Here is a 14262-nt window from a genome sequence, read left to right on the forward strand (position 1 = left end):
TCACCAACTGTGTGTGTAACGTGTTTCGTCTGCTGAGTAGCAATCAGAAATGGCAGAGAACAGATTCAAGGTGAGGCAGGCAGTTCTCTTGCTTGGTGGCAGGGGGCGCTCATGATCCCAGATATTGTGACTTCACAACTGCAGAGTAAGAGACAGTAAGGATAGCCAGCCATACAGTAAAGTGAAGAGCAGCAACATATTTAGTTTTCTCCTATTACCACAGCAATCACTTATTAATAATGGCAAAATGAATGTTAAGCCTAAAACTATTCTACTGCATCAAACTGAATGTTCTGTTCTTTGTGTGCAAAATATTTTCGTAATTTTTTTGTGTTTTTGTCAGTTGCTATGGCAGCTATGCGTAACTGCACTAATACAGAGCAAGAAAGAAATGGTTCTGAGTTGTACTTTAATGGTTTTTGCTTTTGATGTGGAGCACAGCACAAAATTAATAATACCTACATTTCCAGGTCTCTTTGACTTAGAATTATTCTACCGTGGCAGCGGCTATGGATGTCATATAAAAGTTCTGGATATTGATATTGGATCAAATTTTCATATTGTTGTATTCCTAAAGTAGAAGAAAAACATAGTTTTCACGTAAAGAAATTCACCTTTACTACTTTACTATTGTACTCTAGAAACTGACAAGGGAAGAAGAAAGCCATCATTGAAAGAAAATCAAAAGAAGTCCAGTTTATTGCATCTAAGGAGTACAGCAAACAGGAGGAAGAAGGACAACAGGTCAGATGAACCTTTTGGACTCCATGCAAAGTGATGCAAACTAAGTATCACCCTAAAAACACCATCCCCACATGGAAACATGGGGTTGGTAGAATCATACTGTGGGTATGGTTCTGTTCAGCAGGGGACATGGAAGCTGGTCCGTGTTGATGAGGAAGTGGATGGAGCTGCAGGACAATCCTGGAGAAAAATCTGTGCTGGGCTACAGATTGATAAAAGCTCAGGCAGGGTTTGAACTCTATGCGACACTGACCACATAAAGGTCAGCTTAGCTCTGTGTTCAACTGTTAGGCTTGCAAATACAAGAATCACATTTCAACATTTCTCAAATAACATTAAATGTCAAGAAAGAGGAGAGCTGAAGCTATTTATTCTGTTTGTTTTTGATTTGTATTCTGTTCTGAGATTGTGTATGGACAGTCTACCTCTGCATGTATGTGGGTCCTCTATCTCTGCTGGTTTCCAAGGTGAGTCGTTGTGGAAAACCTTGCAGCGCTCACAGTTCAGACCTTCAGTGTTGTGTTTGCAAACACAGCGGCCATGGATCTAACCAATGAGAGTATAAGAGAATTATGAGATAAAAACGCTACAAGAGGCTGGAAAAACAAGATCAAACGAGACTTATTTCATTAAAAACTAGAATAAATATTAGATTTCTTTTGTTTCTCTTCTGGTTTCAGGTAAAAAGACTATTTTTATTTAAATATTTGATTGTAAAAAAGATCACTGGTTTTAAACTGTTCAAAATGCAATATATAATTTAATCTAAGTAGTATCTACAATGAAATGCTGTAGAATGCCAGATAAAGACACTGGACTCTTTGTGAAAGACTCTTTGTGGCTAAATATAAAATACATTTTACTAAATTAGTGTGTAAATTGATAGGACATTACATGTAAGCAGTGTGAATGCTTTTTAACAAATACAAAACATTCTTTTCCCCAAAAATTACATAATGCAGCTTTAAGTAGCATTTGGGTGTTGGTCTCACTTCAACACACACAATGCATGCAGTCTGTGCTAGTGTATCAGTCTGTTCACCCACCATGCCAGTCTCATGGGTGTTTACCCCCGGCACTGGTGCGCACTCTGAAGCGTGTCCGTAACAAAAGCAGCTTCCTCGGACCACCAGCTCGGTAATGGCGTAGTAATATTTCTGCAGGACATCTGAGCGGCGGTCCAGCAGGTCGTCTCCCAGCGTGTTGAGCTTTGTGAAGTTGATGCGCAGGTTGGTGATGCGCAAAAGTTCTGAAGAGAAGAAACGAGATGAAATTAAGAACTTTTTTAATTGAAAGCAAATTACAGTGGAAACACTTAATAATCAAAACAAAGATTATCTGGAAGGAAGCCAATAACAAAGAGTATTTTTCATACCATTGGACTTTACTCAGTTGATATAATTCATTCTTAGGTGTGATACATTTCTTTAACTCACTTTTCTTGTGTCTCCATATTAATATGCCTTAGGAACTAACTTTTTTATGAGTGAAAAGCAGGCTACTTGTCTCAGTTTACTGTAACATTATTTTTTTTTCTGTTTAAGAAAATGTAGTTGCAACATATGGATAAATAGATGAAGTTGAGTCTCATTCTATATAATGCAGTTTGGCTGGTTAGATTATTTTTTTAATCAGCTTTCATCCTTCTGGTTCATCAACCTTCAGGATTGTGGATGTTTTCTCTTGTTCAAACAAGTCACTGGAATACAGGAAGCATGCTAATAGCAGGTGTTAATGAGAAATGAAATGTCAAGGTGACATTAAACTCTGATGATGTTGTTATTGTTACATACACATAAAGTCTTCACTGACCTTGAATGTCCAAGCTGTAGGGATCTTCTACTGGAATTGCTGGATCCAGCACTTTAAAAATGACCTTTATCACAGAAAAAAACAGTTTATGGAAAGAAAGGTATTTCACAATCAGAGCTAATATCTACCTAAACGACAAAAATGTTGGTTCAACTGTGTTGTATTAGCTTGTTAGCTAGCTCCCCACATATAATTGTGATCTGTTTGTCCTGTAAAGGGCCCGAAGTCGTAGTTTTCTTTATTTGAGTTTGTGTGATTTTGAGTTTGTGTGATTTTTGTGTGATTTTAGTTTGTGTGATTTTAGTAAAATCAATCATCTTGGAGGGTCCCAAATTTTCCAGTGTACCTCTCCATCTTTAGAGGGCTCAATATCAGAGTAGCGTTCTTCGCAGATGACGTCGTTGATATGGTGCAAGCCGTTGGCGGGGATTCCAGGGAAAGTTCTGGTGCAATTCTTGGCGAAGTAGCGGTAGGGACGCCATGTGCGGCCAAAATCAGCTGATCGCTCTATGATCAAAGCTGCAGGGCGAAAAGTCTGGAGAGGTTCAATGAACACAGAAATTATTACAGCACAAGTCAAAGTCAGTCAGTTTTGTATGACACAACAAATACAAATAGGAATTCAAAGTCATTTGTGCCATGAGATCAACTTGTCTCAGTGATTTGTCTAAAGCTTTTGCTTTATGGTTGATCTGCCAACAGATAATGAGGTGTACATAACAAACAGGCCTGAGTAAGTCTCCAGCAGATACAGAACACTCATAGACAGAAAGGCAAAGGCAACTTCAGTTTGGGTTTAGACTCTGGATCTCAAACTGCATTCCTCAAGGGACGGTGTCCTGTAACCTTTAGATGTCTCTCTGCACACCTTCATTTTACAGCTCTATGTAGCGGTTTGCTTTGAGTTTAACATAATTTATTTTCACTTAGCTTCGGAAAGAAACGGGTACATTTCAAACCACATAGAATTATAAGGATGGTACCTTAAACTTCATGATGAGATGTGTGAAGTGGAATTCTGCCTCAAGGTTCAGTCTGATGCTGACGTCCTCCTTACCTGCAACGAACACAGGTAAGAACACAGGTAATGAACAAATGGCAAATCCTTTAGTCTCAGCTGTTGATCCTGACACAGGTACCACGAGAAAACAGAGGCAACAAGCAAACTGATCGTGTTTGTGTTCTTCGTTGAAGGGTAAATACGCACCATTGACAGATTTCCAAAAGTTCTCATTCCCATTGAGGTCTGTGAGGTAGATCACGTTTTCAATGCGGTGGCTGTTTCTGTGGTGGTGGGGATCATACGGCCGACGGGAGTCACACTCGAAACACTTTTCTGGATCCTGATGAGGCAAACAATATAGTCAGCATAAGAAGAAACCAGCGAAAGGATGGATTTGGGTCAAATGTTATGCGCTTCTTATTTCAACACCAGCCATGACAGCATATTTTCTTGACATTTGTATCAAGACTTGAATGAAAGCTGATTTGGGATGAGGATACAGTATTGCTCTTGTGGGGTAAATAGGGGATTCATTTGAGAAGAGGCCTTGAAGAGGGGCTCTATCTGGGCTGCGTTTAGCCCCAGATGGAGCAAACTGGGGCTGCACAGAGAAACGAGGGGAAGTTGGCACAGAGAACCAGTGGATTCCAGGGCAGCGCCTCTTAATTAGGCTGTTGTCAAGGGTGATTAAGCTGGCAACCACAACGTGGCTGTGACATGGACTCAGCTGAGCTGGGAAAAGGAAGCACAGTCATGGATGTGCACGCATGTGAACTTTTACATGCCTGTGCACATATGAAAGAATAACACCCACCTTATTAATACAATGTTCCTCAGAACCTATCAAAGTCAAACAATTTCAAACATCCTACCTATAATATAGAAAAACTTACATTCAAAAATACTTCTTTGACTTTGAAATGAAGACATATCAGCCTGATCCTAATTAATCTTGTCTTTCAGGCCCTGTGCATCGCTGATGTTGCCCTACAGACCCTTCCCTCCTCTTCTCAGCTCTCATTTGTCTCCCATTAGTCAAGCCTGGTCAGCTTAACTAAAGGGTTTCACTTCAACAATGCGCCGGTTAAAGTCTGCAGCTGATTTGACAACACTTTTCTTTGTCGTACTACAAGAAAGTACGTTCCACCTCCCTCATTTAGTTTCCATTGTGCCTCAACTCAGGCTGTGAAACTGAGACTTTGCTGCTGTTTGTCCCTCAGTGATCGTCTCTTTTCTTTGCTTTGTCATTCACGCCCCCCTTCCTCACATTTCTCGTCTTTAATAGTCGAGAAAAAGCAAATAATATGTGCGGTTTCAGCTTAAAGGAGAGATAAAATAGTAGACGACAGCCAGCTTACATACCACAGCACTGTAGAAAACTAGAAAAAGAGCCTGCAATCTGATCCTGGAGAGCAGAAAAAACAACCCAGAAGACACACATCAAACATGAGTGACATGATAGTGTGGAGATTTGAAAGCTGGATGACAAATGTTTTCCGTGGGGCTCTGAAGTGTCTTCAGACATACCAGGCTGTCACAATATCCTGACCCGTACTGTAGTAAGTAAGGGTGTAGAAAGCACAGAGCGTCAATTATGTTCACCTGGAAGTTGACAGTGCTTAATATTCCTGCTCTGAGGCAGTGGAAGTGCAGGCACAAACATGCAGGCGTGCGGAAATGCATGGATGTGAGCTGGATGAATGTAAACATGACGGTGAACCCGCCAGGATGAGTGCAGTGTGTGCAGGATGTTTTAGCAGAGTGTCCCGCTTCAATAAGATGTGGACAGAAGCTTAACCCAAACATACGCCTCTCTTACTTTTCATTAAATAGGTTTGAGATAGTTTTCTGTTTCCCTTTTCAGTTCAGTGCTCCACATTCAACTGAATTGGGAGGATACATTAAACCTACTGCTGATGGGGGTGCAGTGGTGGCAAATGGACATATGGAGGTCTTACTCCTCAACACAGATGTCACAGGTTTGAGTCCCAGTCTGGTGACCTTTACCCCATGTCCTCCCCCTCTCTCTTTCCTGTCTCGCCATTCTCAAATAAAGACCAGCAGAGCCAATAAAACCTTTGTAAAAAAAAACAAAACTTCCTGTTGATGAATAGGGATACTCATTCATGTCCCATAGTTTGCATAAGTAAATGATTTTTTTCTTTGTGAACACTGCACCAATGGCTGCAGTCCAGGGGTCCAGATCCTTGCAAATCCTGCCCTTGATGCAACACCTATTTCTGCTGGAGGAGCAGAAGATGAGGAAGCTCCAGTATTTGAATGAATCTCTTCTGTCTAAACTTGCTAATCAACTAGTTTATTTACAGTGGACCGAACAGTGTGAAGGTACCCTTAGACAATATTTATAACAGTATTTCACATGTTTATTTTTCTCCTGTGTTGCTGCAGGTAGTTTTAATCTCCTTATATACTGGTCATAATCTTTAATATCCCACTAAATCAGTTCATTTAATTCAGTAATTCTCTTTGTTCATCTAGCATCCCCTGACTTTTTCAATACATATTCAAGTGTACCATTTTAATATTTCAGCATATGGATGAAATCTTCAATAATATGTAGGCTTCAGCAATAACACGACTCTGCATAGTGAAACCAGCAGCTACACAATCAGCCTCTCTACGGAAATAAACTGATAAAGTCATTAGTGAAGTGCAACCAACAAAAATTATACACTGAAATCTTGCTTTAATTTTGGACTAATAAGTCCAGCAAATAAAGAAGAGAAAATGTGACAAAAACAGAGTGTGTGTTTAAAGAGGGTGGAGCTAATCGTGAGTTAACACCTGGAGGGGCCTCACTCATCAAAACTGCAAACAAACAGACAGATGAACAATTATAGATGAAGTAGTGGTGAGTGACTGATGGAGGAGCATGAAAAGAGAAAACATAACTGCAGTTTGTCTTTTTCTCCTGACAGCATAGTTCCATATACCCTGGCTTATAAAAGCATTTATACCCCTTGAACTTTTCCATATTCTGTTAACACAAACATGAAAATATATTTTCTTCAAATTTTCTGTGAAAGACCAACATAAAGTAGTATACAATTATGGAATAGAAAGAAAATTATACATGATTCAAAACATTTTTTGCAAACAGAAAAATGAAAGAGTGGCGTGCAAAATTATTCAGCTGCTATTTTCTCTGAGGTTAAATTATCTTCACAGGTTGCTGGATGACTGCTAATGACTAAATAGATTTCACCTCTGTGTAATATAATCTACACAATACACACAACTGTACTACCAAGACAAGGCTGTCCACCTGCACTTCCAGGCTGAACAAACAGAGCACTGAGCAGAGAACCAAGAGGTCCATGGTGACTCCGGAGCAAACATAGAGATCCACTCAGGTGGGGGAATCTGTCTAAGGGACAAGTATCAGTCATGCACTGCACACATGTAGTCTTTATGGTAGAGTGGCAAAAAGAAAGCCATTGTTAAAAGAAACCCATAAGAAGTTCCATTTGTAGTTTTCCAGCAAACATGTGGTCGGACCAGACTAAAACTAAGCTTTTGACCAAAATGCAAAAAGCTATGCGGCAGAGAACTAACACCGTACATCAGTCTGACCACACAATCCTCATTCTCAGGTATGGCAGTGGCTGCATCATGCTCTGTGGTGTCTCTCTTCAGCAGACGCAAGGAAGAAGGTCAGAATTATGGAAAGATGGACAAAGGCAAATTCAGGGCAATGTTAGAAAGAAAACCTGTTGGAGTCTGCAAAAGACTTGAGACTTCTCACACCGCACTTTTCAGTTTTTTATAAGTAAAACTCATGCAGAAAATCATGCAGAATTTTCTTTCCACCTTCACAATTGCATATCACTTTGTGTTGGTCTTTAACAGTAAATCCCAGTGAAATATATTCATATTTATGGCTGTAATATGTATAAATATATGTATGTATTCATACTTTTGCAAGCCACAGTAGCATGGAGTACCGATGACCTGATTATCAAGTAAAATTCAGGATTAAAGAAATTCATTCAAATCAGCGGCTCATTCTGAAATGTCATGCACAGTAATTATCAGCTAAACTACCTGAAATGATCAAAACTGATTATTCTGTTTTACTCCCACTTTTTTTGCTTGGCGTTTTCCATCAAGGTATAAATTTTGCTCCACTCTTCCCGGTGACTGTGCACTCATTTACTCACCTGCAGGTAGCTGACGATACAGAACTGCTCCGGTCCGTCCAGACCGCATGTTGAGGTGGCGGTCAGGTTGACCGCTCGTCCAATCAGGAGGTTTCCGGTTGCAGGGTAACAGCTTCCCTCAGTGCAGCCGTGAGGGCTCGATGGGAGCTCCTGTCCAAGTGCATTCAGAGCTGCAGACACACACACACACACACGCACACACACACCCCCACACGCACACACCCACACACACACACACCCACACACACACACACACACACACACACACATGCACACACACACACACACGCACACACACACACACGCGCACACACACACATACACACACACACACACACACACACCCCCACACACACACACACACACACACACACAACACACACCCACACACACACACACACACACACCCATGCACACACACACACACGCACACGCACACACGCACACACACACACATACACACACACACACACACACACACACACACACACACACACACACACACACACACACACACACACACACACACACACACAACGGCTGTAGTCATTCTACCATTACAAGATTCCTCCATTTATTAATATAAGATTGAACACCACAAGAAAGAAAGATGCACAGGAGGGTGTAAAACCAGTAATTAAAGACCTAATTGAGGCAGGAGTCATAGTGCAGTGTGAAAATTCTCCATGCAACTCTCCTATTTTTCCTGTAAAAAAAACAGCATCCTGGATGGCGTCTGGTTCAAGACTTGCAAGCAGTAAACGATGCTGTAATTCAGAGAGCACCATGTGAACCTGATCCGCGCACATTGTCGAATTCTCTTAGATCAGATGCAAAAGTATTCACAATCATAGACAGCAGTAATGTGTTTGTTTTTTTTCAGTACCAGTAGACAAGGAGAGTCAATATTGGTTTGCTTTCGCTTTTGAAAGCAAACCAATGTAAGTGCTTATATGTGTAGTATAAGTACTACACATATACCCGACTGCCCCAGGGTTATTGTGAAAGCCCTACAATTTTCCCATGAGTGCAACTATGTCGACTTTTCAACCCCCAGGAGGGAGCCAATTTTGTTTTATGTAGATGATGCTTTATTAGCATAGCATCTCCAGACAGGAAAACCTGTAAGCAAGACACTTTAGCGCTTCTAAAACATTTAGCTGAAGAAGGTCATAAGGTCAATAAAAATAAAGAACTGTGTAAAGAACAAGTAAAATATTTGGGTCATAATTTGAGTGAAGGAGGACGAACCATGATCCATAATGGAGGATAAAAAAACAACAATTCTCCAAGTTCCCAAACCACAAACAAAGAAACAGATGATGCCCTTTTTGGGGTTAACTAAATATTGTCAAAACTGGGTACCTAATTATGCAGAAATTGTGGCCCCTTTGAACAAATTAATGTATGAAAAAGATCTTAAAATGTCCTCCCCTTTGATGTGGGCAGATAAAGCAGAAGAGGCAGAAGAGAATAAAGCAAGCCTTCATGTTAAGTACTGCACTATCTCTACCAGATATATAAAACCTTTTGTTCAGATGGTGGATTGTAAAGGTCATTTTATGACCTCAGTGCTAGTCCAACAGCATGGTGATAAAATCAGACCGATAGCATATTTCTGTTCCAGACTTGATAGTGTGGCGTGAGCCTTAGTGTCTTTTTCAGATGAATTTACACATAATGCAAAACGCCACCAACCACACCATTTGGTATTGATTGATTAATTTATTGATCTATATACATTTTCTTTGACGGAAGAAACTTTTTATCTTGCTTGTATTGTACTCTATTTAGGTAGAGTTACTACAGCCAAAGCTCTTTAGAGTAGAAATCACATCACAGGGAAAACAGTAAAACAATAGAAATAAAATGTAGAAGTTGTTACTGCATATAGACCACTCCAAGTTATTTTCAGTATCGATTAGGTGTTTAAAATTAAGCTTTATGAAAATATAAAAATATGTTAAATTGAGAATGTACTCTTTTGAGAATTTACACAAAATTGCTGCTATTGTAAAGCTAACCACTATTTTGACTCTGCTTTTACAAGCCACTAGATCTGAAATGAATCTTTGTTGTAACACAATGATGAAGATAGGAAAGGCATCTACTGAAGTTAAGATACTGACTGTTCTTAAGTGCACAAAACAACCCCACTTTGAAGAGTTTTCATTCCAAATAGTCTGAATGATCTAAAAATTTCTCTGCTATTTGATGGATTTCATTTTGTTTAGAGCACAATATCTTAGTTTGACAGATGTAGTGACAACTTCTGTTTTCTGTCACAAAACAACATTTTTCTTGATTAAATCACTCAAGTCCATCTCATCAGCTCATGTCTGACTATTTTAAGTTTCATGATCAACTGAACATCAACATACTAAGTATCTTCTTTCAGAGAAGGTATGAAGCAAAGAATTACAGACGATGGAATATTTTCAAAGAACTTCATCTGTTGATTTGGAGACAGATGAATAGAAAGACTGACATGCTGAGGCATGATGGGAAAATCATGGATGGTTTCAAATGGAATCAAAAGTATCTTCTGTGAAAAAAATTAAATACTGTAGCACTTTCTGTGCTCATCAAGAGCATCTCTCCTCAGTACGGTGAGAATTGCTTTCCAATGTGTAATTTATTGTAATAAAGATAACACAAGTAGCATAAAACATGCTTAATGAGACAATATCAGTGGGTTTTTTTGTTAGTTTGTTTCTTTTGTTTTTATTGTACTTAATTCCTGGTATCGTCACCTTTCATCCTCAACACTTTCAAAGTTCATTATCTACTCTAACTCTATTCTCTTTTCAGATGGATAGAGTGAATAGAAAATACAAAATATTTTTTTAACTTTAACAGCAACTGTACGAACTCTAAAAAAGATTTAGTTCTTTTCTCATTCTCCCTTTGTTCTGCTACATCCTACTAGCCAAAACATTGGCTTGTGTAACTTATGGAAGCAAATGTTGTTGACATTTTGGGTTCCATTATAAAAATTACATACTGTTCTTTTGAAATGACCTATTAATTTTGTTCACTTTTTCCCAATAGCTGCCCTTCATAAAATAACCCAGTTGACTTTCACAGCCTACAGGAAGCTTATTAACAGAGAGAGCGTAACCATCTGCTGAACCCTGAGTTGCCAAAAAATATATATATATATTTTTGTTTCTAACATAATTTTGCTGATTGCCTGCTCCCTAAGAGCAGACCATCACCGCTTTTCTGTCAAAGCTAACTATGAGTGGTTTTACAGAAAAGTGATCAAACTCAGAAGAGGTGCACGTGCATTAAAGTGGGAACACCTTATGTAACTCTCGTAGAGAGGCACATATTGTCCAGCTACCTAGTGCCATTTCATAGCCCTAACAAATAACTATGTTGCCTTCTGTTGTTATAAAAATGCTGAATGTATCAAACATGTCTTATAAGAAATTTGACTTCCTGATTTTTTGCCTTGAAATTGGGCTTCTGTCTCTTTGAAAACTCCTGCTCTTTCTGACACTCCTCTGTTAACCCTTTAACAATGTTTTTACCATTATTTTACTGAGATGCAGCTCGTATAATGAGCTCAGAAGAAACCCAGTTCCACTAGGTGTTTGCTAACTACTGCTGGCTAATCTGAAAGAGCAGACAGGGGAGTCGTGGATAAGTGAGCTCTGTGAGGCAGAAGCTGCTGTGAGCAGGAGCTTTGACCTCCAAGGTGGAACTAGGCCCACCCTGGTGGGTTCCACTGGGAGAGAGGCAGAGCGGCATGAACAAGTCAGCAGTCAATCACAGAACAACACAGAAACACACAGGGCAAATAACCCACTGTGGAGGTAAGATGAAGAACAATTGCAAACTCCACGTGGAAAGAGTCCAGGCTGGGATCAGACTGGGATAGGACTTTCTTCCTGCATGCAATAGTGCATGCATTATATTATTGTAAAATATGAAGAACCAAATTTCCACATGTAGATCACACATTGCTAGCAGCAAATCCTTAGAAACTTTTTAAATGCTTTGTGGGAGCCATTATCTAACCTGGTACTGGATAAATAAACTTAGCCTTTTTTCGGAGGAGTTATGAATGGACTACAGTTGCAAAGCTTTTGGAGCATGCACAAATGCAGTCTAGTCAACATTGTAAATTTACATGGGAAGCTTTTCCCTCATGTTAGGTACTGCACTATCTCTACCAGATTATATAAAACCTTTTGTTCAGATGGTGGACTGTAAAGGTCATTTTATGACCTCAGTGCTAGTCCAAAATCAGACCAATAGCATATTTCTGTTCCAGACTTGATAGTGTGGCGTGAGCCTTAGTGTCTTTTTCAGATGAATTTACACATAATGCAAAACGCCACCAACCACACCATTTGGTATTGATTGATTAATTTATTGATCGATATACATTTTCTTTGAGGGAAGAAACTTTTTATCTTGCTTGTATTGTACTCTATTTAGGTAGAGTTACTACAGCCAAAGCTCTTTAGAGTAGAAATCACATCACAGGGAAAACAGTAAAACAATAGAAATAAAGGTGTAGAAGTTGTTACTGCATATAGACCACTCCAAGTTATTTTCAGTATCAATTAGGTGTTTAAAATTAAGCTTTATGAAAATATGAAAATATGTTAAATTGAGAATCTACTGTTTTGAGAATTTACACAAAATTGCTGCTATTGTAAAGCTAACCACTATTTTGACTCTGCTTTTACAAGCCACTAGATCTGAAATGAATCTTTGTTGTAACACAATGATGAAGATAGGAAAGGCATCTACTGAAGTTAAGATACTGACTGTTCTTAAGTGCACAAAACAACCCCACTTTGAAGAGTCTTCATTCCAAATAGTCTGAATAATCAAAAAATTTATCTGCTATTTGATGGATTTCATTTTGTTTAGAGCACAATATCTTAGTTTGACAGATGTAGTGACAACTTCTGTTTTCTGTCACAAAACAACATTTTTCTTGATTAAATCACTCAAGTCCATCTCATCAGCTCATGTCTGACTATTTTAAGTTTCATGATCAACTGAACATCAACATACTAAGTCTCTTTCAGAGAAGGTATGAAGCAAAGAATTACAGACGATGGAATATTTTCAAGAACTTCATCTGTTGATTTGGAGACAGATGAATAGAAAGACTGACATGCTGAGGCATGATGGGAAAATCATGGATGGTTTCAAATGGAATCAAAAGTATCTTCTGTGAAAAAAATTAAATACTGTAGCACTTTCTGTGCTCATCAAGAGCATCTCTCCTCAGTACGGTGAGAATTGCTTTCCAATGTGTAATTTATTGTAATAAAGATAACACAAGTAGCATAAAACATGCTTAATGAGACAATATCAGTGGGTTTTTTTGTTAGTTTGTTTCTTTTGTTTTTATTGTACTTAATTCCTGGTATCGTCACCTTTCATCCTCAACACTTTCAAAGTTCATTATCTACTCTAACTCTATTCTCTTTTCAGATGGATAGAGTGAATAGAAATTATAAAATACTTTTTTTAAACTTTAACAGCAACTGTACGAACTCTAAAAAAGATTTAGTTCTTTTCTCATTCTCCCTTTGTTCTGCTACATCCTACTAGCCAAAACATTGGCTTGTGTAACTTATGGAAGCAAATGTTGTTGACATTTTGGGTTCCATTATAAAAATTACATACTGTTCTTTTGAAATGACTGATTAATTTTGTTCACTTTTTCCCAATAACTGCCCTTCATAAAATAACCCAGTTGACTTTCACAGCCTACAGGAAGCTTATTAACAGAGAGAGCGTAACCATCTGCTGAACCCTGAGTTGCCAAAAAATATATATATATATATATTTTTTTTTGTTTTTAATATAATTTTGCTGATTGCCTGCTCCCTAAGAGCAGACCATCACCGCTTTTCTGTCAAAGCTAACTATGAGTGGTTTTACAGAAAAGCTCTTGTAAAGAGGCACATATTATCCAGCTACCTAGTGCCATTTCATAGCCCTAACAAATAACTATGTTGCCTTCTGTTGTTATAAAAATGCTGAATGTATCAAACATGTCTTATAAGAAATTTGACTTCCTGATTTTTTGCCTTGAAATTGGGCTTCTGTCTCTTTGAAAACTCCTGCTCTTTCTGACACTCCTCTGTTAACCCTTTAACAACGTTTTTACCAGCATTTTACTGAGATGCAGCTCGTATAATGAGCTCAGAAGAAACCCAGTTCCACTAGGTGTTTGCTAACTACTGCTGGCTAATCTGAAAGAGCAGACAGGGGAGTCGTGGATAAGTGAGCTCTGTGAGGCAGAAGCTGCTGTGAGCAGGAGCTTTGACCTCCAAGGTGGAACTAGGCCCACCCTGGTGGGTCCCACTGGGAGAGAGGCAGAGGGGCATGAACAAGTCAGCAGTCAATCACAGAACAACACAGAAACACACAGGGCAAATAACCCACTGTGGAGGTAAGATGAAGAACAATTGCAAACTCCACGTGGAAAGAGTCCAGGCTGGGATCAGACTGGGATAGGACTTTCTTCCTGCATGCAATAGTGCA

At 39.0% G+C, this 14262-nt stretch overlaps 1 protein-coding gene across 3 annotated transcripts in view; it reads right to left on the reverse strand.

Annotated features, from left to right (window-relative positions):
* The window catches only part of lamb2l (laminin, beta 2-like), a 61632-nt gene that overhangs the window by 28792 nt on the left and 18578 nt on the right, over window positions 1–14262 (reverse strand). For all 3 annotated transcript variants that reach the window (XM_055048314.1, XM_055048316.1, XM_055048315.1), the window contains 7 exons: window positions 7741–7910; window positions 3764–3899; window positions 3540–3613; window positions 2903–3091; window positions 2557–2620; window positions 1791–1993; window positions 1170–1290 (listed from right to left, as the gene is read on the reverse strand). In XM_055048314.1, coding sequence (XP_054904289.1) covers window positions 1170–1290; window positions 1791–1993; window positions 2557–2620; window positions 2903–3091; window positions 3540–3613; window positions 3764–3899; window positions 7741–7910 — 957 coding nt within the window. The remainder of the gene's footprint in view (window positions 1–1169; window positions 1291–1790; window positions 1994–2556; window positions 2621–2902; window positions 3092–3539; window positions 3614–3763; window positions 3900–7740; window positions 7911–14262) is intronic.

The sequence above is a fragment of the Poeciliopsis prolifica genome, unplaced genomic scaffold, assembly GCF_027474105.1.
Source record: "Poeciliopsis prolifica strain line A6 unplaced genomic scaffold, Auburn_PproV2 SCAFFOLD027, whole genome shotgun sequence".
Taxonomy (NCBI): domain Eukaryota; kingdom Metazoa; phylum Chordata; class Actinopteri; order Cyprinodontiformes; family Poeciliidae; genus Poeciliopsis; species Poeciliopsis prolifica.